Source organism: Pollicipes pollicipes, unplaced genomic scaffold (assembly GCF_011947565.3).
Source record: "Pollicipes pollicipes isolate AB1234 unplaced genomic scaffold, Ppol_2.1 Scaffold_1600;HRSCAF=1878_pilon_pilon_pilon, whole genome shotgun sequence".
In the NCBI taxonomy this organism is placed as follows: domain Eukaryota; kingdom Metazoa; phylum Arthropoda; class Thecostraca; order Pollicipedomorpha; family Pollicipedidae; genus Pollicipes; species Pollicipes pollicipes.
The window spans coordinates 14,562,257-14,585,933 of NW_023595962.1; the positions used below are offsets into that span (position 1 = coordinate 14,562,257).

General features: G+C 62.5%; 2 protein-coding genes across 2 annotated transcripts in view; one reads left to right on the forward strand and one right to left on the reverse strand.

Annotated features, from left to right (window-relative positions):
* The first annotated feature begins 843 nt into the window (after nt 1-843).
* LOC119107336 (kinesin-like protein KIN-7O) lies at nt 844-20,432 on the forward strand. Its single transcript, XM_037230800.1, has 22 exons — nt 844-1,057; nt 1,714-1,791; nt 2,118-2,257; nt 2,574-2,648; nt 3,516-3,679; nt 4,091-4,192; nt 5,158-5,302; nt 6,608-6,715; nt 7,079-7,302; nt 8,221-8,359; nt 9,416-9,542; nt 10,155-12,443; nt 12,945-13,143; nt 13,750-14,062; nt 14,165-14,617; nt 15,110-15,199; nt 15,680-16,282; nt 16,528-16,869; nt 17,913-18,011; nt 18,156-18,497; nt 19,265-19,449; nt 20,423-20,432. Exons 1-22 carry the CDS (start codon nt 853-855, stop codon nt 20,430-20,432), a joined length of 6,432 nt encoding a protein of 2,143 aa, XP_037086695.1. The 5' UTR covers nt 844-852.
* A 2,849-nt stretch (nt 20,433-23,281) lies between these two features.
* LOC119107436 (centromere-associated protein E-like) overlaps nt 23,282-23,677 on the reverse strand; it is an 11,238-nt gene continuing 10,842 nt past the window's right edge. Inside the window, 1 exon segment of the mRNA XM_037230912.1 lies at nt 23,282-23,290. Within this exon segment, the coding sequence (XP_037086807.1) occupies nt 23,282-23,290 (9 nt within the window).

The window sequence follows — 23,677 nt, forward strand, 5'->3', positions numbered from 1 at the left end:
TACCAGAAAGAAAGTGCTAATTGAAAAGTTGAGATATTCATAGAGTAATGTGGCTGGAAACCCCAACAAGATGCCTGCGGCTGACTGAGGTCAATAAAACACTAAAGGTTCGTGAAAGTTGTGAGATATGGTGCAATTATGCGTTACGCACCAAGTGCTAACTATCAAGGTGGGGTGGAAATCAGTAATGAAGAGAAAAGGAACCTGACTGTTAAGCGGCATTTCATCTTTTACCACGCTGCTGCCTGTTCCTGGTCCGCTGCTCCCCCTTTCCCGCCAGCGGAAAAAACAGGGAACATGAAGGAAGAGTGAAGTATTTCCCTTGTATGGTAGCGAAAAATTTGGTAGCGCCATTGACTCCAAGTTTGAAATCACAAGTTCGTTCGTGATAGTGGATCGGCGGTGGTAAGTACGCGTATGACTGTGGGTGGGAATTTCGGGTATAATTCAGATTTTTGTATGGATTGAACCAATGCATGTCACTGAAGTTACATCAGCGTCAATCATTTTGTATCAGTCTCCGTTCGCCGCAGATGTCTTCAGTTTGTGTGCTGAGTATACGGCAGCAACTGCATCAAGATCGCTTTGCGGTGTTTTTCCCCTCCCCACCAAGATCTCATACATGTAGCCCTAGAGCTTTTATTGAGGAGGTCTTGTATATGGCTTTGGTCATATTCGTTACCACTCGCTGCCGCCCTCCGCCCGCTGATCTTCAATGCACTGCCTTGTTTGGTTGAGGGAGCAACTGCTCCACAACTCTGGGCAACATTCGATATTCCTCTGATGATGTATGAAAAATATACCAAATCTCATGGTTTCCCCCGTCTCCAGAGCTTCCGCCTCCACTGCAGGATGGCAGATTGCAACATTAGTGTGTCTGTCCGTGTGCGAGGGCTTATCAAACGTGAAATATCAGATGATCTCACAAAGCATTGGAAGACACATGAAGAGAAGTCTCTAGTGCAGATAGATCCTGCAACAGGAAGTGTGCTCTGTCAGCCATACATCTTTGATAAAGTTTATGATGAAGGCTGCACCAATGCTGATGTATATACAGGTAAATCATCAGCGTTCTCCAGGGAAGACTGGTTGTCCTCAGTGTGCCAGCAGTAGCACTGTAATGAGTTTGGGCATCTTTTTTTGGTCTTAAAAGATTATATTTTAACCAAAGTACTGTTTTACTTGGAATTAAATGTTCAGTCAGATAAAATGTGTGTGATGGTATGTATTGGGAATGTCTTGACAGGTTCATATTTCATATGCCTAATTATCTATGTCGTGCTTGCATGTCGCTGTTCCAGATTTTGAAAAGGGCTATGTAAATTTCCTACTGTCTGGCTAGAAGCCTTCTCAGCAACATTACCAACTGTGCTCAATGCTGTTAATAGCAAAATATGTTGTATGCGGCTTAAGATTGATGACTGCTGGGAAATATGTACTTGAAATTGTTTAACTTTGGATTAAAAAATGTATGGGCTTACACAACTGAACAACATAATACCACATGAGACCAGCACCTCATTTAAAAACTTGCCCATCCACTGTGTTGTAATCCCAATTTCTACAATGGGTTAGCCACAATGTCTTGCCTAATTGCTCGCTACAATTGCTTGCTAATTGCCACAACGTCTTGACCACGTGATGTCCAGAAGTCACGTGACATGTTACCGTGATGGGCGATCGTTCACCATTAGTGACTCCCCACTGCCACAGGCACAGTGGAGGAGATGGTCTACTCGGCCATGGCTGGCTTCAACACCACCATATTCGCCTATGGGCAGACCTCCTCTGGTGAGCATGTCGCGCTTCGCCTTCGCCTTCGCCTTCGCCATGTCGCGCTTCGGTTAGATTGGTCTTTGCCTGTGACTGGACAGATTGGTCCTTATCTTTGATTGGTTAGATTGGTTCCCACCTGTGATTGGTCATATTGGTCTCCACCTGTGATGGATGGTCGTCAGATCTTTGCTTCTGGCCCTCCCCGTGCCCCCGCCGGACCCCTGCGCTGCCCCCGTGTTGCTCCGTTCGCTCCTCTGCGCCGGCGTCTGCCCGCCCTGCCACCTCCACGCCCCCACCCCGCACACCCCTGCTCCATCTGATCACCGTGCCCTCCCCACCAGGCAAGACGCACACCATGCTGGGCCACGAGCAAGACCAGGGCACCATCCCGCGCGTGGTGCACCAGATGTTCGACTGCGTCGAGCAGACGCCCGACCGCGAGTACCTCATCCGCGTCAGCTACATGGAGATCTACAAGGAGGTGCGTGGCCGCCCAGCTGCCGCACCACGGCTGGGGAGCGGCTGACCACGGCGCTGCTGAAGTCAGCAGCGTCATCACTGTGGTTGGTGCAGGGTGCTGAGGCTGAGCCTGAGATATGGCGGAATTTTGAGTAAAGAGCGGTACGTGTTCCTCGTCGTTAAGTTCTGCTCGTCTCGGGAAGCCCCGGGCATGTGGTTTGAAGCCTAGACTCGTTGTTTGGGCCGCGCGACCTGCGGTCGTGGCCGCCTGTGGAATCTGTTCCGCCACCTGGTGGACAGGACACCTCTTGTAGCTTTGTTTTGTGTCTTGCTGACAGGTGGTAGCCGATCTCCTGGCGGAGGGTGCTGGAACACCAAAGGGGCTGCGCATCCACGAGGATCCGCAGGGACAGGTAACAGGGATGGGGAGGTCCGCAGGGCCAGGTGACGGGGACGGAGAGGTCCGCAGGGACAGGTGACGGGGACGGGGAGGTCCGCAGGGACAGGTGACGGGGACGGAGAGGTCCGCAGGGACAGGTAACAGGGACGGGGAGGTCCGCAGGGACAGGTGACGGGGACGGATAGGTCCGCAGGGACAGGTGACGGGGACAGGGAGGTCCGCAGGGCCAGGTGACGGGGACGGAGAGGTCCGCAGGGACAGGTGACGGGGACGGGGAGGTCCGCAGGGACAGGCGACAGGGACGAGGAGGTCCGCAAGGACAGGGACGGGGAGGTCCGCAGGGACGGGATGCCTTCCGGTGGAACCGGATCCGGTTGGGTGTGGTGGGCTGCTCTGGTGCGGCGGGGGTGGGGAGCGGGATGGACGCTGAGGATACCGACGTCTCCTGCGTTGAGGGCGTTGTTTGACCAATCATGACGAGGGATAGAAAGTGACAGCGTCACAAAAAGCTTTTCCCACGTCTTTGCTGCACGTTTTGCCAGGTCATGTAAAATGCATGACTTGATCTTCAGCTTTTCCAATCCAAACCAGAGGCCGGCCAGCAAACAGTCCAGTTGCACATGAAAGTCTGGAGTTGAGTAGCCGCAATACCGCGTGAAAACTCGTTCATTCGAATGATCTCCCATGCGTGCCGGGGCGCGGCCAAACAAAGCATCACCTCTCCACTTCCACACCTCACACCGACTCGTCGCTACCGCCGCGCCGCCACTCGCCGTGCCCCCCCCCCCCCCCCCCCTCTCCCCTGCATCAGGTGCACGACTCGTCACTGCTGCCGCTGGCCGTGACCGCCCCCCCCCCCTCCCCCTCCCCCGTGCGTCAGGTGTACGTGTCGGAGCTGCGGGAGCTGTGCGTCAACACGCCAGAGATGCTGCTGGGACTGATGGGGCGTGGCGAGACGGCGCGCCATTTCGGCGTCACCAACATGAACGACCGCAGCTCGCGCAGCCACACCATCTTCCGCATCATCATCGAGTCCAGAGTCAGGTGGGTGGCCGTCGTCGAGACTAGAGCCAGGTGGGGCGACGTCTTGGAGATCTGGGCTGCTGCGGGGAGGGGACATCGTCGAGATATCGTAGTAATGGCCGAGGTGTAGCGCGCCGGGCTGCCACGTGGGGGCACAGGCTCAAATTCACGACAGTCGGACTCCGCCGCCGGTCAGCCCCCGGAGGCTGGCGATCGGCTGGCTTGCCTCTTAACACTGGCCGTCTTTTGTTCACATTCCCTGCTACGATATGGTGCCACGTGCTTTTGGCAGTCGTCGTTGGCGGCATTCTCCCACTCCGCGTCCCCTTGCCAGCGTATGCTGACCCTGCCCGGGGGCGCACGCGCTCGACCGCTGGTGTCCGGCAGCGGGGCAGCCTGCCCTGACGCCGCTGCCGTCTGTGTGTGGGCCAGGGATGAGGAGGGTGAGGAGGGCGCTGTGGTCGTCTCGCACCTGAACCTGGTGGACCTGGCCGGCTCGGAGCGCGCCCGGCAGACAGGCGCCACTGGCGAGAGGTGAGACGTCGGGTCACTGGGGGTCACCCGGGTCACAGGAGGTCATCTGGGTCACCGGAGGTCTCCCGGATCACTGCAAGGTCATTTGGGTCACTGGAGGTCGCCCGGGTCACTGCAAGGTCATTTGGGTCACTGGAAGGCCATTTGGGTCACTGGAAGGCCATTTGGGTCACTGGAAGGCCATTTGGGTCACTGGAAGGTCGTTTGGATCACCGGAAGGTCATTTGCACCACTGGAAGGTCATTTGGGTTACTGGGAGGTCATTTGGGTCGCTGGAAGGTCATTTGGGTCACTGGAAAGTCACCCGGATCACTGGACATCAGCCTGGTCGCTGGAGGCGACCGCTGATTCCATATCACTATCACCGAACTGTGACATGTCACAACACCCAGGTGATTGGAGCTCACCGATGGCCAGTAAAGGTCACCCGGGGCATTGCGAGGCGCTGGAGACCACAAACGATCATCGAGGGTTTGGGAATGCCACACAAGTCAACATAGGTTAAAGGCGGTCACCAGATATCACCCAGATCTTGGGAAGCAGGCGGGAGTGGGACTGTGGACAGTGTTCACTACGATCTGTTGCGGCGGCTGGATAGTATTCGTGCTTGCAGTCTTACGGGCGGGTTGAGACGAGGTTGATTTTACGTGCTTATTTTTGCCCTGCTTTATTTTCCGTTCAAGATTGAATTTCCGTGCTTATTTTGTCATTGAAACCTGACATCAAACCAAACCAAGCCCGCACCCATCACACCTAGACCGACGCGCAAGAGTCTGAAAAAAGGACGGAATGCACGTTTACGTGGACTCACCTGGTCACCCTGCACTGCTGGCACGAAGCCGTACTCTCGAGCCGCCTGATGTTCTGTGCAGTGCGCCGTACTGACCCGGGCTCCTGGGCGGCCCGAGTCCCCACTTCACGTTCTGACGCGCGCCCCTTGCGCGGGCCGCCGACGGCGCCGCCAGGTTCCGGGAGGGCTGCTCCATCAACTCGTCGCTGTTCGAGCTCGGCAACGTCATCAGCAAGCTGAGCGAGGGCGCGCCCTTCATCAACTACCGCAACAGCAAGCTCACCCGCATCCTGCAGACGTCGCTCGGGGGCAACGCCAAGGTGCGGTGTTGGCCTCGGCGTGTGGAGAGAGGCGGGTGGCGTGGGCGGAGGGGGGGGGGGGGGAGGGGAGGGGGATCGGGTGGACAGGATTCTTTTCTCCGCAATGGCCGCCCTTCCTGCCAGGGCGAGAGGTGTCCGACGCCCTACAGCGGCAGAGGCAGGGTACGTGCGTCTTAAGGCCCCAAAGACGACGACGGCGTGGGGAAGGGAGGGAGGGGAGGGGGGTCTGTGATGACTACGGCGGGGCGTGGGAAGGAGAGGAATGGATGCAGCGCTGAGCCCTGCAAATTCGTGGATACCTCAGACGGCAGACGTCCAGAAACGGGCATCTGTCTGTCGGCGCTAGGGATTTCTAGCGACGCTTGGGGTGTTACAATATGTCACTAGGAAGGGAGGTGGTGGGAAGGGAAGGGAGTGTTAAGGGTCGGATGGGGGAGACCGTACTTCAGAAGCTACAGATCGCCACCGGCGGCTGAGCGGCGTGAGCGGAGGTGCACCTGCGATCCACTGCTGACAGGTCCTGTTCCTGGCTGTGTCGCTGGCTGGGGCTGCACTCGTTGGTCGGGTCGTCTGCGTGTGCTGGCGTGCGACCTACTGTTGCTCTTCGTCCCGGTGTCTGCCGGATGCACTGGCGGTGGGGGCGGGGGGGGGGGGGGCAGTGATGACGTCCATTGTCCCGTTTATTTGTTACGTGGAGTTCACCCAGTGTGCGCCGCCTGGCCCACTGAGTCTTCCGTATGCGTCTTTTTATATGCGCGCGTGTGTGTGCGTGCGTTTGTGCGTCATGTGTCAAAGGGTGCGCTGTTGCGTACTGCTTCACGGCCTTTGTGTGTACCGTCTTACGTGCTCTTCCTCCTCTGATGTCCTCATCAGGTGCCTCTCCTGCCGCCATTTATGTTCCGTCCTCTCTACTTCCCTCTTTTCTGCCCTAACTGTACCACTCCATCCCCACCCTGTGTGCCTAACGTCTCTCCCAGTGTTGACATGCCCCATTTTTAGTTCTATACCGCCCGCCTTCGGCCCTTTTTCCACACTGTCTCCTGCGCCGCCGCCCTCTGCTTCCCCTCCCTCCCCCCCCCCCCCCGGCCGCGTGTGACGCGCCGCTACCGGCTGGTGACCTCTGACCTGGTCTGTGATCTTAGGCCTGACCCGTGACTTCTCTGATCTGACTCGTGACCGCTGATCTGACCCGTGACCCCTGATCTGACCCGTGACCACTGATCTGACCCGTGACCTCTGATCTGACCCGTGACCTCTGATCTGACCCGTGACCTCTGATCTGACCCGTGACCTCTGACCTGCCAGACGGCCATCATCTGCACGGTGACGCCGGCGGCTGTGGAGGAGACCCACTCCACGCTACGGTTCGCCAGCCGCGCCAAGACCATCAAGAACAAGCCGCACATCAACGAGGTAGGTTCCGCGCCGAGCGGTGGGCGGAAGTGAGGGGGAGGGGGAGGTCGCTGGCTCTGTCGGACTAGGGCAGAACGGCGCGACCCAGATTTCCCCAACGCAGGGGCTGGGACGTGCTCAAATGTTAACTCTTAACTCTTTAACCCTTGGTTAACTCTTCGTTAACTCTTGAGTTAACTCTCAGGGAGGACGTCATTTAGTCTAAACAGGATTGGCCTGTGTGGTAGTTCGTGGAAAGACGTTAGTTATGACGCGTGCAGGTGTCATCGGCTCCGCGTGTCATCTGTCCCGCTGGGGCCGTCGCGCCGCAGGCAGTGACCGCTGCCCGGCTGGCAGTGGTGTGACGCCGCCGTCCGCCGCCAGGTGGTGTCCGACTCGGCGCACCTGAAGCGGCTGAAGCGCGAGATCCACGGACTGCGCGCGGAGCTGCAGCGCGAGAAGCAGACCAACCGCGCCACCGAGGTGGAGGAGATGCAGCAGGCGCTGGCCGAGCAGAGCAAGCGCAACACCCAGCTGCAGGACCGGTTGCGCCAGCTGGTCGAGCAGCTGGTGGTGAGCTCGGCGCCCAAGCAGCAGCTGCCAGCCAAGTGAGTCTGGGGGACGGGGAGGGGTCGAGCGCTGTAGTCCAGTCGCGGGGATGGCTGCTCGGGACTGCGACTGTGAAAAACTGCGTGTCTTTGTCTGGTGTCGACCGCAAGTGACCGTGGGCCGTCTCTGCCATTTCTCTGTAGCGCTCCATTGCGACGCACTAGCCTCTGCTCTATAGGCATCATCCCTGCTAGGGCCTGTGGCGGTGGTGGTACAGTGGTCAGGACGCGCGGCTCTGGACCTGTCTGCCTGGGGTTCGAACCCGGCCACGCCACCACCGCATCCCATATAACGCCTAATAAAGGCATCCGTGTCTAAATGGCTCTGGCAGTTGGTGGAACATAAAGCCCCAATAGAAGAAAACTCCCTCGATATAATAAATTCCCTCGGATGGGAGTCCCTCGGAGCGCGGCCGAAGCTGACGTTCATGCGGTGGACGTGCTGCCCCAGTTGGGTGTGAGCACGAGGGTGCCTGTTTTGTACGCTGGCGCTGGCGCCGTCAGCCCGTGTGAAGGAGCGTCGGCCGTCGCCGAGGGGCCGCCGCTGTGCCTCCCGCCTGCCTCTCCCCCTCCCCGCACACACACAGGGCTTACCAGAGTCAGGTGAACTGGTCGAGCTCCTAGTGCCGATGCACGGCGCACATAGACTGTAATTCTCGTTTTCACTGCCCGTTCTCACGTGCGAGGAAGGTCAGGATGACGAGACAGCGCCTGACCTGGGTGTTCGCACGCCCTGGGTGTGCGAGTCCAGATAGCTGTTGCCCCTGGGCGTCCCATGAACCGCCGGCCGCGGTGTGCGTAAGGAGCGTGTCACCCTGCGCCGATGCGATCACTCACGGAGCGCGTAGGGCGCCCGCCCCCCCCCCCCCCCCGGCGGGCGGCGCTCTGACCGGCCGCGGCCGCGCGTGCCTCCGCTAGGGCGCAGAAGAGCAAGCGGCGGATGACGTGGTGCGGCCGGCAGCGCGGCCGGCTGAGTCTGGCGCCGTTCCAGCTGCCGCCGCTGCTGCCACCTGTCGAGGAGCAGCCGAGGCTGCCCGACGACGATCAGCCGTTTGCGGTGAGGCAGGCGGGGCGTGGATGATGAATCGGATGGTGATAAATGAACCGGAAGTGAAAACGAAGATAAGTGAACCGGAAATGTGACTTTTGTCTGGCGGTGTATTTCAGAGATTAGTGGTGAAGGTTGATTGGTAATTATTGGTATGGTATTGGTTGATTGGTAAAGAGGTGCAGAACACGACCGTCACATTCCGACCTCCTCGGATGACCCCTTCCATCAGCGGCCACACGCCTGCCGCCGTCGTGACTCCGCCCATCGCCGACAGGAGACGGCCGAGGCGCCGCCGCCGCCGGCCAGCCGCGTCACCTGCCGCAAGCGCCGCGCCACGAGCATGGACGCGGCGCCGCGGCCGCTGGCGGCCGACGCCGGCACGCAGACCAGCCCGCCGCGGCCGCCACCGCCGCCGCCGCCTGATCGACAGGTAGGAGACGACACGCCGGCGGCCGGCGCTCGGTGTTCCGCTGTGGCGGCGGACGGGGATTGTCAGACGAGGCACAGACCGGTTCGCTACGTAAGGCGTGGTGAGGCCTATGTGGGGAAGGACAGCAATCCGGCCGCGTGACGCGTCGTGGGACAGACGGACGTGTCACTGTGTGGGCGCTTGGTCGGCCATATGGCGCGGTCGTGTGGTGAGAGGTGGTGTCGCGTCGGGGCTCCGGTACACGGCGGCGCCTGGTAGAGAGTGTTGGCGGCCGACCCGTGCGCCGGTACTGCCACAGTTCGTCATATGCCAGTCGTTCTTGGGGAGCCGCCATCATGGTACTGGTTCTGTCTGCCGCGTTGCGGACCAGGTCCGCGTTTCCCACGGGCCGTTACGTTTTTCGGTGGGAGCAGCAGTCGCGGTAGAGACAGTGTTCCAGCGTCGGACATTGCGCCCGCTCACGCCCTCGGTAAGGACCTCGACCGCAGCATGATGCGGCCAGCTGAGCCTTCACATTGATGAAACACCAACGGTGGCTTTGGTGGGATCATCATGGTGGCCGGGGTGCTGACGACGAGTAGATGCTGTTGAAGACGGTGGCGGAGGTCATGCCGGATATGATGACGCCGCAGGGGGTGAGCCAGCGGAAGCGGCGGCGGGCGGACCTGCACCCTGCGATGCCGTCGCTCGAGGAGGAGGCTGGGCGGCCGGTGTCGCTGGGCGACATCACCGAGGAGGAGGAGGATGACAGGACAGCAGGTCAGACGGGAGGAGGGAAGGGACGGGACAGGACAGCAGGTCAGACGGGAGGAGCGGAGGGACGGGACAGGACAGCAGGTCAGACGGGATGAGCGGAGGGACGGGACAAGACAGCAGGTCAGACGGGAGAAACGGAGGGACAGGACAGGACAGGACAGGTCAGACGAGAGAAGCAGAGGGGCGGGGCAGGACAGCAGGTCAGACGAGAGGAGCGGAGGGGCGGGACAGGACAGCAGGTCAGACGAGAGGAGCGGAGGGGCGGGACAACGTATCAGGTGGGTGGGACTATGGACTGGGCGCAGTTTGTCGTCGGACGGCGAAAGTATGGCGGTTCGTCGCAGACGGCCTAAAATGGGAGTGTCATTCAGTGTGTTTGGTATCGCCTGTCCCCCGTTTCCGATGTCAGCTTGTCTGCATCTGCCAATAGCATATGTTTCTCCTGACGTCTTTTCCGTGTGTGGTGCCATCTCTCGGGCGTCCTGTGCCCTATTAGTTCGGAAGATGGCCGGTATCGGCGGCCGCCTTGTCCGCGCGTCCCCAGCCGCCTGCTGCCGGCCCCGCCCCGGCCGGCCGACTGTACCGCCGTGACCGCGGCTGTCCGTGTGTCGCCAGACCGACCCGCGGCCGCGCAGCCGCCGGAGCTGGAGCGGCTGCGGCGGCAGGTGCTGCTGCTGCAAGAGGAGAATGACGCGCTGCGAGCGGACGGAGCCGAGCCGCGGCTGGTGGACGACACGCACGCGCGTCTGCTGGAGACCGTACAGCGGCTGGATGAGGAGCTAAAGGCAGCCAAGCAAGAGAACCAGCACATGACTGTTACAACCAGTACTGACATGTCAGAGGTTGTACAGCGGCTGGAGGAGGAGCTAAAGACAGCCAAAGAAGAGAACCAGCGCTTGGCTATCTCAGCCACCCCTGATATGTCAGAGGCTGTACAGCAGCTGGAGGAGGGGCTAAAGGCAGCCCAAGAAGAGAACCAGCGCCTGGCTGTCTCAGCCACCCCTGATATGTCAGAGGCTGTACAGCGACTGGAGGAGGAGCTGAAGGCAGCCAAAGAAGAGAACCAGCGCCTGGCTGTCTCCGTCACCCCTGATATGTCAGAGGCTGTACAGCGGCTGGAGGAGGAGCTGAAGGCAGCCAAAGAAGAGAACCAGCGCCTGGCTGTCTCCGTCACCCCTGATATGTCAGAGGCTGTACAGCGGCTGGAGGAGGAGCTGAAGGTAGCTAAAGAAGAGAACCAGCGCTTGGCTGTCCCAGCCATTCCTGATATGTCAGAGACTGTGCAGCAGCTGGAGGAGGAGCTGAAGGCAGCCAAAGAAGAGAACCAGCGCTTGGCTGTCCCAGCCATTCCTGATATGTCAGAGACTGTGCAGCAGCTGGAGGAGGAGCTGAAGGCAGCCAAAGAAGAGAACCAGCGCTTGGCTGTCCCAGCCATTCCTGATATGTCAGAGGCTGTGCATCGGCTGGAGGAGGAGCTGAAGGCAGCCAGAGAAGAGAACCAGCGCCTGGCTGTCTCCGTCACCCCTGATATGTCAGAGGCTGTACAGCGGCTGGAGGAGGAGCTGAAGGCAGCCAAAGAAGAGAACCAGCGCTTGGCTGTCCCAGCCATTCCTGATATGTCAGAGGCTGTACAGCGGCTGGAGGAGGAGCTGAAGGCAGCCAAAGAAGAGAACCAGCGCCTGGCTGTCTCAGCCACCCCTGATATGTCAGAGGCTGTACAGCTGCTGGAGGAGGAGCTGAAGGCAGCCAAAGAAGAGAACCAGCGCCTGGCTGTCTCAGTCACCCCTGATATGTCAGAGGCTATACAGCGGCTGGAGGAGGAGCTGAAGGCATCTAAAGAAGAGAACCAGCGCTTGGCTGTCCCAGACATTCCTGATATGGCAGAGACTGTGCAGAGGCTGGAGGAGGAGCTAAAGGCAGCCCAAGAAGAGAACCAGCGCCTGGCTGTCTCAGCCACCCCTGATATGTCAGAGACTGTGCAGCGGCTGGAGGAGGAGCTAAAGGCGGCCAAAGAAGAGAGCCAGCGCCTGGATGTTGCAGCCATCCCTGAGATGGCATATGTACAGCAGCTGGAGGAGAAGCTAAAGGCAGCCCAAGAAGCGAACCAGCACCTGGCTGTCACAAGCATTCCTGATGTGCCAGAGACTGTACAGCAGCTGGAGCATGAGCTAAAGGCAGCCAGAGAAGAGATCCAGCGCTTGGCTGTCTCAGCCACCCCTGATATGTCAGAGACTGTACAGCGGCTGGAGCAGGAGCTAAAGACAGCCAGAGAAGAGAACCAGCGCTTGGCTGTCCCAGCCATTCCTGATATGTCAGAGACTGTGCAGCGGCTGGAGGAGGAGCTAAAGGCGGCCAAAGAAAAGAACCAGCGCCATGCGGATGCGAGCATTCCTGATACGTCGGAGACTGTACACCAGCTGGAGAAGGAGCTAAAGGCAGCCAAAGAAGAGAACCAGCGTCTAGCGGCCGCCTCCGTTGCTGACATGTCAGAGACTGTACAACGACTGGAGGAGGAGCTAGCAGCTTCTAAGCAAGAGAATCAGCTCCTGGTGTCCTCTGCATCGTCCGGTAAGAAGACCTGCGACGTCACATCATCGCCTGACGTCACGGCGCCGTGCGATGTGTCGGCGGCGGCGGCGGGCGACAGCTCGCTGCAGACGGTAGACGCGCTGAAGGAGGCGCACCAGGTGGAGCTGGAGACGCTGCGGCAGCAGCTGGAGGCGGCCAGGGTGGAGAAGCTGGCGCTGGAGGAGAGGCTGTCGGCGCGGGAGATGGAAGAGGCTGGGGGACTGGGTGCTACGATGGTGGCAGAGAAACAAGCGCCACAGGCGACCGACGAGGCTGCCGCGCTCGACGCTCGGACATCGCCGGCCGCACCAGGAGCAGACGCCGATGACGTCGGGCGTAGGTCCCGGGCGGGGGCGGCGCGGCGGCGGACGCTGACGGAGGACCCGCGCCGTCCGGCGCCGGCGCCGGCGTCCCCGGACCTAATGCCGCCGCCGGCCGGCCGGCCGTGGTTCGGCGACGCCTCGCTGCTGGACGAGTCGGCGGACGTGACGGTGTCGGGCCTGTCGCTGTCGCTGCTGCGGCCGCCGCCGGCGCCGGCCGCGCCGTCGCTGTTCGACGAGCTGCAGCAGGCGCGCCGCCGCTCGGCCGCCTCGCTCTCGGCGGCCGCGCCGTCGCTGTTCGACGAGCTGCAGCAGGCGCGCCGCCGCTCGGCCGCCCGGCTCTCGGCGGCCACCGACGCCGCCCGCCTCGCCGGCGACGACGGCGACGATATGGAGCTGGACCAGTCGCTGGCCGAGGCGGCCGCGCTCGCCGACCAGACGGCCGCGACCGACCGGTCGACCTTGGGGGAGCGGTCCATGCTTCTGGAGCCCTCGACGCCGGCCGGGCGCTCCACAGTGGCCGACCGGTCGTCGCTGGCTGAGCGGTCGGTACTGGTCGAGAGATCGACTCTGGCTGAGCGGTCGGTGCTGGTCGAGAGATCGACACTGGCTGACGTGTCCGTGCTGGCGGATGGCTCGGTGACGGCGCCGCTGGACCGCAGCCAGCTAGCTGCGGACCTCGCCACCGTGTACCAGGAGCTGCGGCAGCTGCAGCGGCAGCTGGCCGCCGGCGAGGGCGCCGAGCGGCGCGCCGCCCAGCTGGAGCAGCAGCTGGCGGAGCGCGACAGACAGCTACAGCAGCTGCGGGAGGAGGGGGTGGCGGCGACGCGGGCCGAGGCGCCGGAGGAGGGCGACGAGGCTACAATTGGGGAAGCGTCGCCGGTCCGGCAGGAGGACGCTGACGGCGGTCTGCCCCCGCCGGCGAAGCTGGCGGCCCCGGATGGCCGTGCCACGACCGAGCAACGGACGATGTCAGAAGGCCAGGCCGTATCTGGTGACCAGGTTGTGTCAGAAGACCAGGCCGTGTCAGAAGACCAGGCCATGTCAGAAGACCATGCCGTCCCAGAGCAGCAGGACGGCCTCGCCCTGGCAGCCCCCGCAGGGAGCTGCGCTGCGAGAGCTGAGCTGCGCGACACGCCGGAAGAGCTGCGCCGGGCGCGAGTGCTGCTGGCCGAGCTGGCCGGGCGCCCTGCCAGCGCCGGCCTGCTGGAGCTGGCGCTGGCGCTGCGCAGCCCGTCCCCCTCCGCCGCCGCCGACACCACGTGTGTCGTGTCGGCCGCCGACCTGGACGTAACGATGGCTGAACGCACGCGGGTGTTCAGCGCTGACGAGCTGTCCGCGCCGGCCGCCGCCGAGGTGAGCCTCTGCGCGCTGGAGGAGGCGGCTGAGGGGACGCCCGAAGAGGTGACGGTACGGTTCGGTGACGAGACGATGTCAGGGGCGTGCGCCGGCCGGGCGGAGGTAACACTGCCGCCCGAGGAGGTGACGGTACGGTTCGGTGACGAGACGATGTCAGGGGCGTGTGCCGGCCAGGCGGAGGTAACACTGCCGCCCGAGGAGGTGTTCGGTGACGAGACGCTGGCAGGAGCGTGTGCCGGCCAGGCGGAGGTAACACTGCCGCCCGAGGAGGTGACGGTACGGTTCGGTGACGAGACGCTGGCAGCGGCGTCCGAACCGGCGTCGGCGCCCAGCGGCCGCAGCTTCGGGCCGGGACTGGACGGCTCTGGCTTCGGCCAGGCGGCCGAGGATGGTCCCGCGGAGGTGCGCCGGCTGGAGAACCTGCTGGAAGACATGCAGGAACGGGCGGATGAGACGGCCCGGCGCGTGCACACCCTTACGTCACAGCTCGCTGACGTCACCGCCCAGAACGATGACGTCACAAGTCGGCTGCAGGACGTCACCTCCGAGAAGGACCAGGCCCTGGCCTCTGTGGATGACCTCACCGCCGAGAGAGACCGCGTTATGGCGGAAATGGCCGCCGTTAACGCCGCCTTGGATGGCGTCAGGGCGCAGCTGACAGACGTCACCACCGAAAAAGATGACGTCATCGGGAAGTTGACCGACCTGACCGCCGCGATGGAGGCCGTTAACGCCCAGCTTTGTGGCACGACGGCCGAGAAGGATGACCTCGCGATGAAATTAAGTGCTGCTACCGCCGAGAGCAGCGACTCGCTGGCCAAAGTCACGGCCGTCAGCGCCGAGAGAGATGACGTCGCAGCGAAGCTGTGCGAAGCGAGCGCTTCGCTGCAAGTCCTGAACGCTCGACTGGCTGACGTCACCGCCGAAAACGATGACGTCACGACCAAGTTGGGCGCCGTCGTCGCCGAGAGGGACGACGTGGCGACGAAGCTAGCTGACGTTACCGCCGAAAAGGACTGCGTCATTGCCAAGTTGTGTGACGTCACCGCCGGGAGAGATGAGGTGCAGGCGGCTCGTGACGAGCTTGAGCGTCAGCTGGCGGTAGCATCCGCCGAGGCGGCCCGCTTCCAGTCGCAGTTGTCTGCCGCGGAGCAGCAGCTGCAGCAGCTGCACGAGCGGCAGCAGCAGCTGGCGGCGGAGGAGCCAGCCGTCGACGAGTCGGCCGCGCTGCTGCGCGAGCGGCTGGTGGCCGTGCGCGACCGGCTGGCGTTCGCGCGCGCCGAGGCGGCCAACGAGCGCGACGTGGCGGCCGGCCTGCGCGAGTTCAACACCTCCTGCCTGGCGGCCAACGAGCAGCTGCGCGGCGAGACGGCGGCCGCGGCTGCGCGACTGGCCGAGCGCGAAGCGCAGCTGGTGGAGCTGCGCGGCCAGCTGCAGCCACTGGAGCCGCTGCGCGAGGCGCTGCACCGCGCCGAGCGCGAGGCGGAACGGCTACGCCGCACGCTGCAAGACGCCGAGGAGGCCGACCGCGAGGCGGCCGTCGTGGCGACGCGGCTGCGCGCCGCCACCGAGGCGGTGGCGGTGGCGCAGCGCGCGCAGGCAGCCGCCGAGCGCGCCGCCGCCGACGCCGGCGCCCAGCTGGCGGAGGCGCGCGCAGGCGGCGACGATCTGGCGACGCGCCGCGCCGCCGCTGAGGAGCGCGCCGACCGACTCGCCGCCGAGCTGGACGAGGCGCGCGCCGAGGCGGCCGGCGCGCAGCGCGCGCTTGACGAGCAGGCAGCTCGGCTGGCGTGTGCCGGAAGGGAGCGCGACGAGGCGCGCGCGCTGCTGGCGGCGCTGGAAGAGCGCGCCGAGCGCGAGACGGCGCGGCTGGCGGCAGCGGCGGCGGAGAATGTCGGCGGCCGGCGCGAGGCGCGCCGAGAGATCTGCGACCTGCAGGAGACGCTGGTCAGCCGCCAGGCCGAGCTGCAGGAGCAGGCGCTCTGCCTGGAGAAAGTGCGCGCCAAACGTCGGGAGGCGGTACAACGCACAGAGGAGCTGACGGCAGAGAGAGACTCTCTGACCGCGGAGAGGGACTCCCTGACGGCGGAGAGGGACTCCCTGACCTCAGAGAGGGACTCCCTGACGGCTGAGCTGGCCGCCGGTCGGGAGGCAGCTGCGCAGCTGCATCTCCAGCTGTCTGAAGCCAGCTGTCGGCTGGACGAGCTGGAGCGCACCGCCTCCGAGCGCCAGTCCCAGCTGCAGTTCGAGCTGGACGAGCGGGTGGTGGAGCTGCACCAGCTGCAGGAGGAGCACCAGCTGCTGACTGACGGCAACAAGCAGCTGCAGGAGGAGCACCGGCAGCTGCAAGATGAGCGCCAGCGCTTGCAGAACGAGCACACTCAGCTACGGAATGAGCATCAGCTGCTGCGAGGCAAGCATGATGAGCTGCAGGAGGAAGCTCGCCAGCTACTGGACCAGTGCCGTGGAGTCGAAGACGACCTCCGCCAGACACAGGTACGTCCAGCAGTGGTTTGCACCAGCCATGCCATGTTCCCTTTTGTATCGATTTGGTGCAATTGTTCGACTTCCGGCGCTAGATGACCCTTGCCCTGTGCGTGTTCATGTCCGGACTGCGTACCCCTCCCCCTTCCCTCCCCCACCTCACGCAACCACCCAGTCGAACGGGCGTTCACAAGCACACAGAGTCAGACGGCCCCAGCCCGGCGACACCAGGCCTGATCCCTCTCTCTGGCCGCCAGGAGAGGCTGACTGCTGAGCGGAGTCGGGCCGACGCCGACCGGGCCGAGCTGGGCGCCAGGCTGGAGACGCTGGAGACCGGGCACCAGGCGAAGGTGGCGGCACTAACCGCCGAACTCCAGGCCAAGCTGGAGACCCTGGAGACCGAGCACCAGGCGAAGGTGGCATCACTGTCGGCCGAGCGGGAGGCGGCGGCCTCGGAGCACGAGCGGCTGCTGGCCGGCCAGCGCGAGGCGGCCGCCGCCGAGCTGGAGGCCGAGCGGCTCAGGCTGTTCGCCGACTACCAGCAGAAGGCCGACTGGCTCACCACGCTCATCGACGAGAGCGATGACGAGCTCCGACAGGTCAGTGACCCCTTAACATAGGCCCTGACAGGTCAGTGACCCCTTAACACGGGCCCTGACAGGTCAGTGACCCCTTAACACAGGCCCTGACGGGTCAGTGACCTCTTAACACAGACCCTGACAGGTCAGTGACCTTTCAACACGGGCTCCGACAGGTGAGTGACCCACAACACGGCTTCGACAAGTTAAAGGTTAAAACGGGCTCCAACAGGTTAGTGACCTTAAGCATGGACTCCGACAGGTTAGTGACCTTAAGCATGGACTCCGACAGGTCAGTGATTCTCATTACGAGCCTCGACAGCTTCGATAACTCAGCAACAGTAAAGCGGCAGCAGCAGTAAAGCGATCTGAATTTCGAGGTCTTCTCTTGAACGATGATGGGTATGATGATGATGATGATGATTTGGGGTTTTAGGGCGCATCGACTGCTGAAGGTCATGCAGCGCCCATAAGTGATGGGTATGACGCCATTACATCGCATCCCCAAGAAAGAGTTGGTATCAAGTATTCAGAGTTCCTATGCTGATGTATCGACCCTTGCTGTGCCACGAGGTGCTGGTTAAACGTGGTTATGGAACGAGCATTGGTTTGATCGTCAAAACGTCCCCGTCCCCGTACCTGTACCCGTACCCGTCCCCATCCCCATCCCCATCCCCATCCCCATCCCCATCCCCATCCCCATCCCCATCCCCATCCCCATCCCCATCCCCGTCCCCATCTCCATCCCTGTCCCCGTCTCCATCCCCGTCCCCGCCCCGTCTCCATCCCCGTCCCGTCCCCGTCCCCGTTCCCGTCCCCGTCTCCATCCCCATCCCCGTCTCCATCCCCGTCCCGTCCCCGTCTCCATTCCCTTCCCGTCCCCGTCCCGTCCTCGTCCCTATCCCCATCCCCGTCTCCATCCCCTTACCCGTCCCCGTCTCCATCCCCGTCTCCGTCCCCGTGCCGTGCTGTCCGGATGTATAACTGTCACTGGCGCAGTCGCGTGCTGCTGCGGCGGCGCCCGCCGAGCGTGCGTGACCATGAGGCTACTCCTTTTCGGGCAGGCCAAGGAGCAGCTGGCCGCGCGACAAACCGAGGTGGAGCAGCTGCAGCTAGAGGTTCGCCAGCTGCGCGTCAAACAGGAGCAACAGCAGCAGCTGCAGGTCAGCCGGAACTTCGCCACGTGTGGGATGTCACGCCACTTTGAGCTCGCTGTCGTGTGGCCAGCGGACCCGGGCGGCCGCGGTAGGTCTCCAGCCGCGCCTGACTGGCGCACTCCTCTGACGTCGCGTGCTGTCTCCTCTCAGAGCCAGCTGACCTCAGGACAGAGCCAGGCGGACGCCCGCTGCGACCAGCTGGAAGCCCAGCTGGAGGCGCTGGCGACCGAGCACCAGGTCAAGCTGGAGACGCTGGCGACCGAGCACCAGGCCAAGCTGGAGACCCTGGAGACCGAGCACCAGGCGAAGGTGGCATCACTGTCGGCCGAGCGTGAGGCGGCGGCCTCGGAGCACGAGCGGCTGCTGGCCGGCCAGCGCGAAGCGGCCGTCGCCGAGCTGGAGGCCGAGCGGCTCAGGCTGTTCGCTGACTACCAGCAGAAGGCCGACTGGCTCACCACGCTCATCGACGAGAGCGATGACGAGCTCCGACAGGTCAGTGACCCCTTAACATAGGCCCTGGTAGGTCAGTGACCGCTGAACACAGGCCCTGATAGGTCAGTGACCGCTTAACCCTTGCTCCGACAAGTCAGTAGCCCATTCACACAGGTTCCGACAGGTCAGTTACCCCTATCACAGGCTCCAACAAGTCAGCGATTCCACGAGCTCCAACTTGGAAGTAACATTCTCACGAGCCCCGACAGTCCAGTAACGGCGACGAGCTTGGCCGGGTTTGTGGCGAGCTCTGACGGGCCAGCGACCGTGACGAGGTCGAGCTCGTAATGGCGCTGAGGCCGCGCCCTCCCCTAGCGTACCGCCTGGGGACTACAGCGGCACGCTGCTGGGAAGGGTGGGGATGCATATTGGAAACCCGTGGACTTTTTTTTGACACGCCTCGCCCGTTCGTAACTTGCCATGGTTATGATGATTATTCATCATGACAATCGTATATCACTCTGGCAATGATTAGTCACAGCTTGTTTGACTTTACTTGGATTTTCTACTAGGTTAGGTTAGGCGGAGCGCTTTCTGGTAATCACGTGAAATTAGCGTAAAATTTCGGACAAATGTGAAAAACCGATATCTACGCCATCCGACCACACGACTTGTCTCCGACACATCGTTTCATAATGGTGTTCGCGCTCGCGGTGCGGCGCTGTCAGCACGGCTCCCCCGGGTGTGGACGCCTGCTGCCCTGTCCTGCCGCGACCTGATCTGACCTGGCCTCACCTCACCTCACCTGACCCGTGGCCTGCGTGCAGGCCCGGGAGCAGCTGGCGGCGCGCCAGGCGGAGGTGCTGCAGCTGCAGACGGAGATCCGGCAGCTGGTGGAGTCGCGCGAGGCGCAGCCGCCGCCGCCGCCGCCCGAGTGGGAGACGGAGTCGGACCGGCAGCGCGAGAGCGTGACGCGGCTGAAGGCGCAGCTGCTGGAAGCGGTGCAGGCCAAGCGGGACGCCGAGCGCCGCCTGACCACCCGAGACCTGCCGCACCGCCGCCGCGTGGAGGTAGGGCGCGGCCACTGACACCAGGGGCTCACACCCGCCCAAGCCGGCAACCCACGCTGGGGCTCTGTCTGCACTGGCATCACTGATGTATCCATGCTCATTCAGCCTATATGCGTATATATATATATATATATATATATATATATATATATATATATATAATATTGTTCCAATAGACTCGTTTGGTTAGGTATATATATATATATATATATATATATATATATATATATATATATATATATATATATGTCGGGGGCTTGTATCCCTGTAATGGTGTTGCTCGGGGCCCTAAGTTATCTCTTTATTCTTCATAACGGCAGATGCCATGGTTACCAACCAGCGGCTGGTAGCCGCTTGCGGGACAGGCTGTGAACCGGACACTGGTTTAGACATGCATTCAACCGATAATGCATTCTGGCATACTTTTAAAAAATGTCGCTAATTATCCCTTAATCCCCCTCCCTTCCCCCTAAGCCCCGTAACGTCCCTGCAGTTTCGCCGCAACCCCGCTGCCCGTTGGCTCAGAATCCAGATCGACTCCTGTCGAGATATTCCTCCGAAACGCCGCGTCACGGACTGGCGCGGCTCGCCGGCCAGCCGTGGCCGAGCACGGTGACCAGCTGGCGGCGACGTGAGCCGCGAGGACCGCCGGTGTCTCGCGCAAACGCGGTGGCCGGGGATTGTCACGGGCACGACGAGTGGGCTGAGCTGAGTGAGCGCGACCGATCAGCAGTAGCTTTCAGCTCTTGTCTCCCCATTCTGCCCCCCCCCCCCCCCTGCCCCGTCCCTCCGCTCTTCGCCATGGAGATTGCGCTGAATTTATTGACATTTCGTGCTGAACGTTGTGTACATTATTTGATTATTGTTGATGCGTACACCCTGTTTGTGTGTCGTGGGTGGAAAATCTGCCCGCAGTACGCTGTAAATGAAGACTGCATATAACTCTGCTCATGTCTCGCCTGGTTTTTATGTAAATTTATTCCAATAGACTCGCTTGGATGACTTCCAGTTCAGGGAAATCGCCAAGGGTCATCACCTTTTTCCCGAACCCATCGCGCGAGTAGTTCTGTCCAGTTCTTCGTGTAAGGTTACCTCGGCTCCTTCCTCGAAACATTATGCCTGAGGGGTTGGCGTGTTACTGAGTACTGCAGCACGGCCATCCCGTGCCTGGTTGCCTTTTGGCAAGCTGCCGACTGACCTTTCCGGGTTTATCGGGACAAGCCGTGCGCTTGCTTGGACTTCATACTCGGCGCTGCTGGAGAACGCATTAAACACCTTGTTTCCCCGGGCTTTAATTTGCATCGTTTTTTCGGCGTTTTTCACTCGCGTGGCCCCGTGCCGCCGTAACGACCGGGCGCCGCTTCCGTCGCTGCCGTAGTGACTCGGCGCCGCTTCCGTCGCAGTCGCTGGAGCTGGAGCTGCAGCGCAGCCGCGCCGAGACCGAGGCGCTGAAGGCCGAGCAGCGCCAGCTGGTGCGCCAGCGGCTGGACGAGACGGCCGCCGCCGGCCAGCTGCTGGCGCCGGCCGGCGAGCAGCCGCCGGCGGCCGGCGCCAGCTCCGGCGGCGTGGTGCAGCAGCTGATGGCGCTGGAGCTGCGCGGCCTGGCCGAGCGCCAGCAGCGCCAGATTGAGCAGCTGCAGCGCCAGCGCGACAAGTACCTGGGCGCGGCGCGCGCCTACAAGCTCCGCCTGTTGGAGGCCGAGCGGCGCGCGGGCGGCCGGGACCAGGACCGGGATCAGGATCAGGACCAGGGCCAGGACCAGGACCAGGACCTGGACCGGGACCGGGAGCAGAAGCGGTCGTCGCCCCGCCGCTCCGCGCGTGTCGCCACCAGCATGCCCTGTGAGTGGTGACCCAAACGGGGACGACGGTCTGGTCTGGTCACGCGCCGCCGCCGCCGCCGCGGGACGCTGCTGGGGATCAGGCCTCCGGACGTGGTGCGTGATGGGACGCTGGCAGGTTGCGATGCGCGCACTACCGGAGCGCGTGTGGACGGGCGTCTGTGTGCTTGGAGCATCCGTTTAAGGTTCGCCCTTTGTGTCGCTGTGTTTCGGGGTCGCGGGTTGCCCCAGGGGTGCCAACGGCGCATTGGTCACAAACAGCCTGGTGTGGAGTTGCACTACGTTGTCAGCTTGGACGGTAACGGGCCACGTCACCCGACGACCAATGGCGTCATCACGACTGCCAATGACGTCAGCAACCGGTGACGTCGCATGGCACCGATCGGCCAGCGCCGCGCTGAACCTCGCGTCTGCGCTTCCAGCGCCGCAGCCGTCAGAGCCATCTAATGGCGGCTCGGAGAACCATGAGTCTAGCGGTCGTCGGCCGGCGGCGCGGCGGTCGGGGAAGCGGTCCGGCTCGCCGCTCGGCCGGGCGGCGCGCCGGTCGCCGCGGCTGAGCGAACTCTCGGCTAACACGCCCAGGTGAGCGCCCGGTCGCCAGGCACAATGACGTTACAGTGTGAAGTCATTGCGAGCGAGGGTCACCGAGGTCATCTGTTGTGGTCCGGCTGCCCGCTGGTCTGGGTACGGTGGGGATGTTCTGCTGGCTCAGGTGGGGACAGGTCTGAATAGGTTGTGCACCGGAACTGTCCCAAAGTGGGATGAGAATGACAACATTGCTGCTTTGACGTGCCTGTTTGCAAGGCTGGGGGAGGGGGTTGGGTTTGGGGGAGGGTCGCGCGCGGCCCTGTTTTCCCCTCGATTAGCAGTCGGTGCGCAGAACTGTACCGGTGCCGGGTTACGCTCCTCAATACAGCAGGTGACCCCTCGCCGGCCCGTCCCACCGGGTGACCGTAGGTAAAGCGTTTGACGCACACGGGGTCAAAGGCCGCGCGCGGAACATGTGACGAACATGTGCTTCGATCATGCAAGCCTGTGATTTGGTCATGTGAGCAACTAACCTGAGCATGCGAATATGCGATCTGATCATGTGACTATGTGACCTGGTGATGTCCATATGTGATCTGATTGTATCGATTTGTGATCGGATCATGTGCATGTGTGGTCTGAGCATGTAAACATGTGATCTGAACATGTAAATATGCCATCTCGGTAGCCTGTACTGCGTCTCCACCGGTGAAGCTGAAGTGCTGCACTCGTTCTAGCCCGCGGACGCCGTCCTGTCTGTTGCTGCCGGACCTGTGCGTCCTCCAGCGTGTCACCAGCCCGTGCGCCGCCTCTGTGCATTATCTTGTTGCCTGTCGCGTGATGCAATCTTCCCGCAGCGTGCCGCCGTCCCTCCGCCGTCTCAGTCGGCCCCCCTGATAGCGTCTCTCAGTGGGAGATGGTGATACAGACCGCCGTGTGCAGTGTGCTGCTAGTTGGTTAGTGTTTCCATGCTTCTCCCACACGTCGCCGTGCCTCACGCTGGTGGCTGCGTGCCGACAGCGCGCCGCCGCCGGCCAAGCGGACCTCCTCCCCGCCGTCGGGCCGTCGCAGTCTGCGGAGCGGCAACTAGGCGGCGCCAGCGACGCCCTGACCCGCGACGCTGCCGCGCGACCGGCCGGCCGCCGGCGCTGACCGGACGGGACCGGACCCAAGTCGAGTGGGCGGGAGGTGGACCGTTCGACAGGCGGCCAGCCTGGACGCCGAGCGGGTGGCCGACGACGGCGCGGCGTGCCCCAACAATGGGGGCGGACGGGCGGCGCGTGCGGCCGAGTAGACATGGTTACGAGCGGAGCGGTGGCGCGGAGCTCCGAGTGGCCCACTGCACATAGCTTTAGTGATGCCTCTATAGACGGTTAGTGGGCGGGCGTGCCTCGCCATCGGTCGATCATTTGCGCTGGCGCGGCGCACGCGCGCGGAGCCCGGTCTGTGCCGCACCAGCGCGGTGACCGCCACTCGGAGACCGGAGACGGCGCCCGCACGGCAGCCGCCAGCGGTGTGTGTTGCCGCGCTGGTCGGCCCGCGGGTGGACCCGCCCGTGGCCGCGGCGCGCTGAGATGGTCTGCGTCTTCCTCGGTCCTGTCGCTGAGTGTGGCTGTTGACCCGTCCACATGGGTGCGAGTTTGGTCCTGTGGGCACCTGCTCAGAATACAGACTCGTTTGTCTTCGTTTTACACGCGTTTGCCCTCATTGCCGGCGGTATGGGCCGTTTGAAGACGCTTGTGTAGCTGCAGGGGTGCCGAGAGAACTCGAGAACCACCAAGAATGAAGTTCACAACTAAGT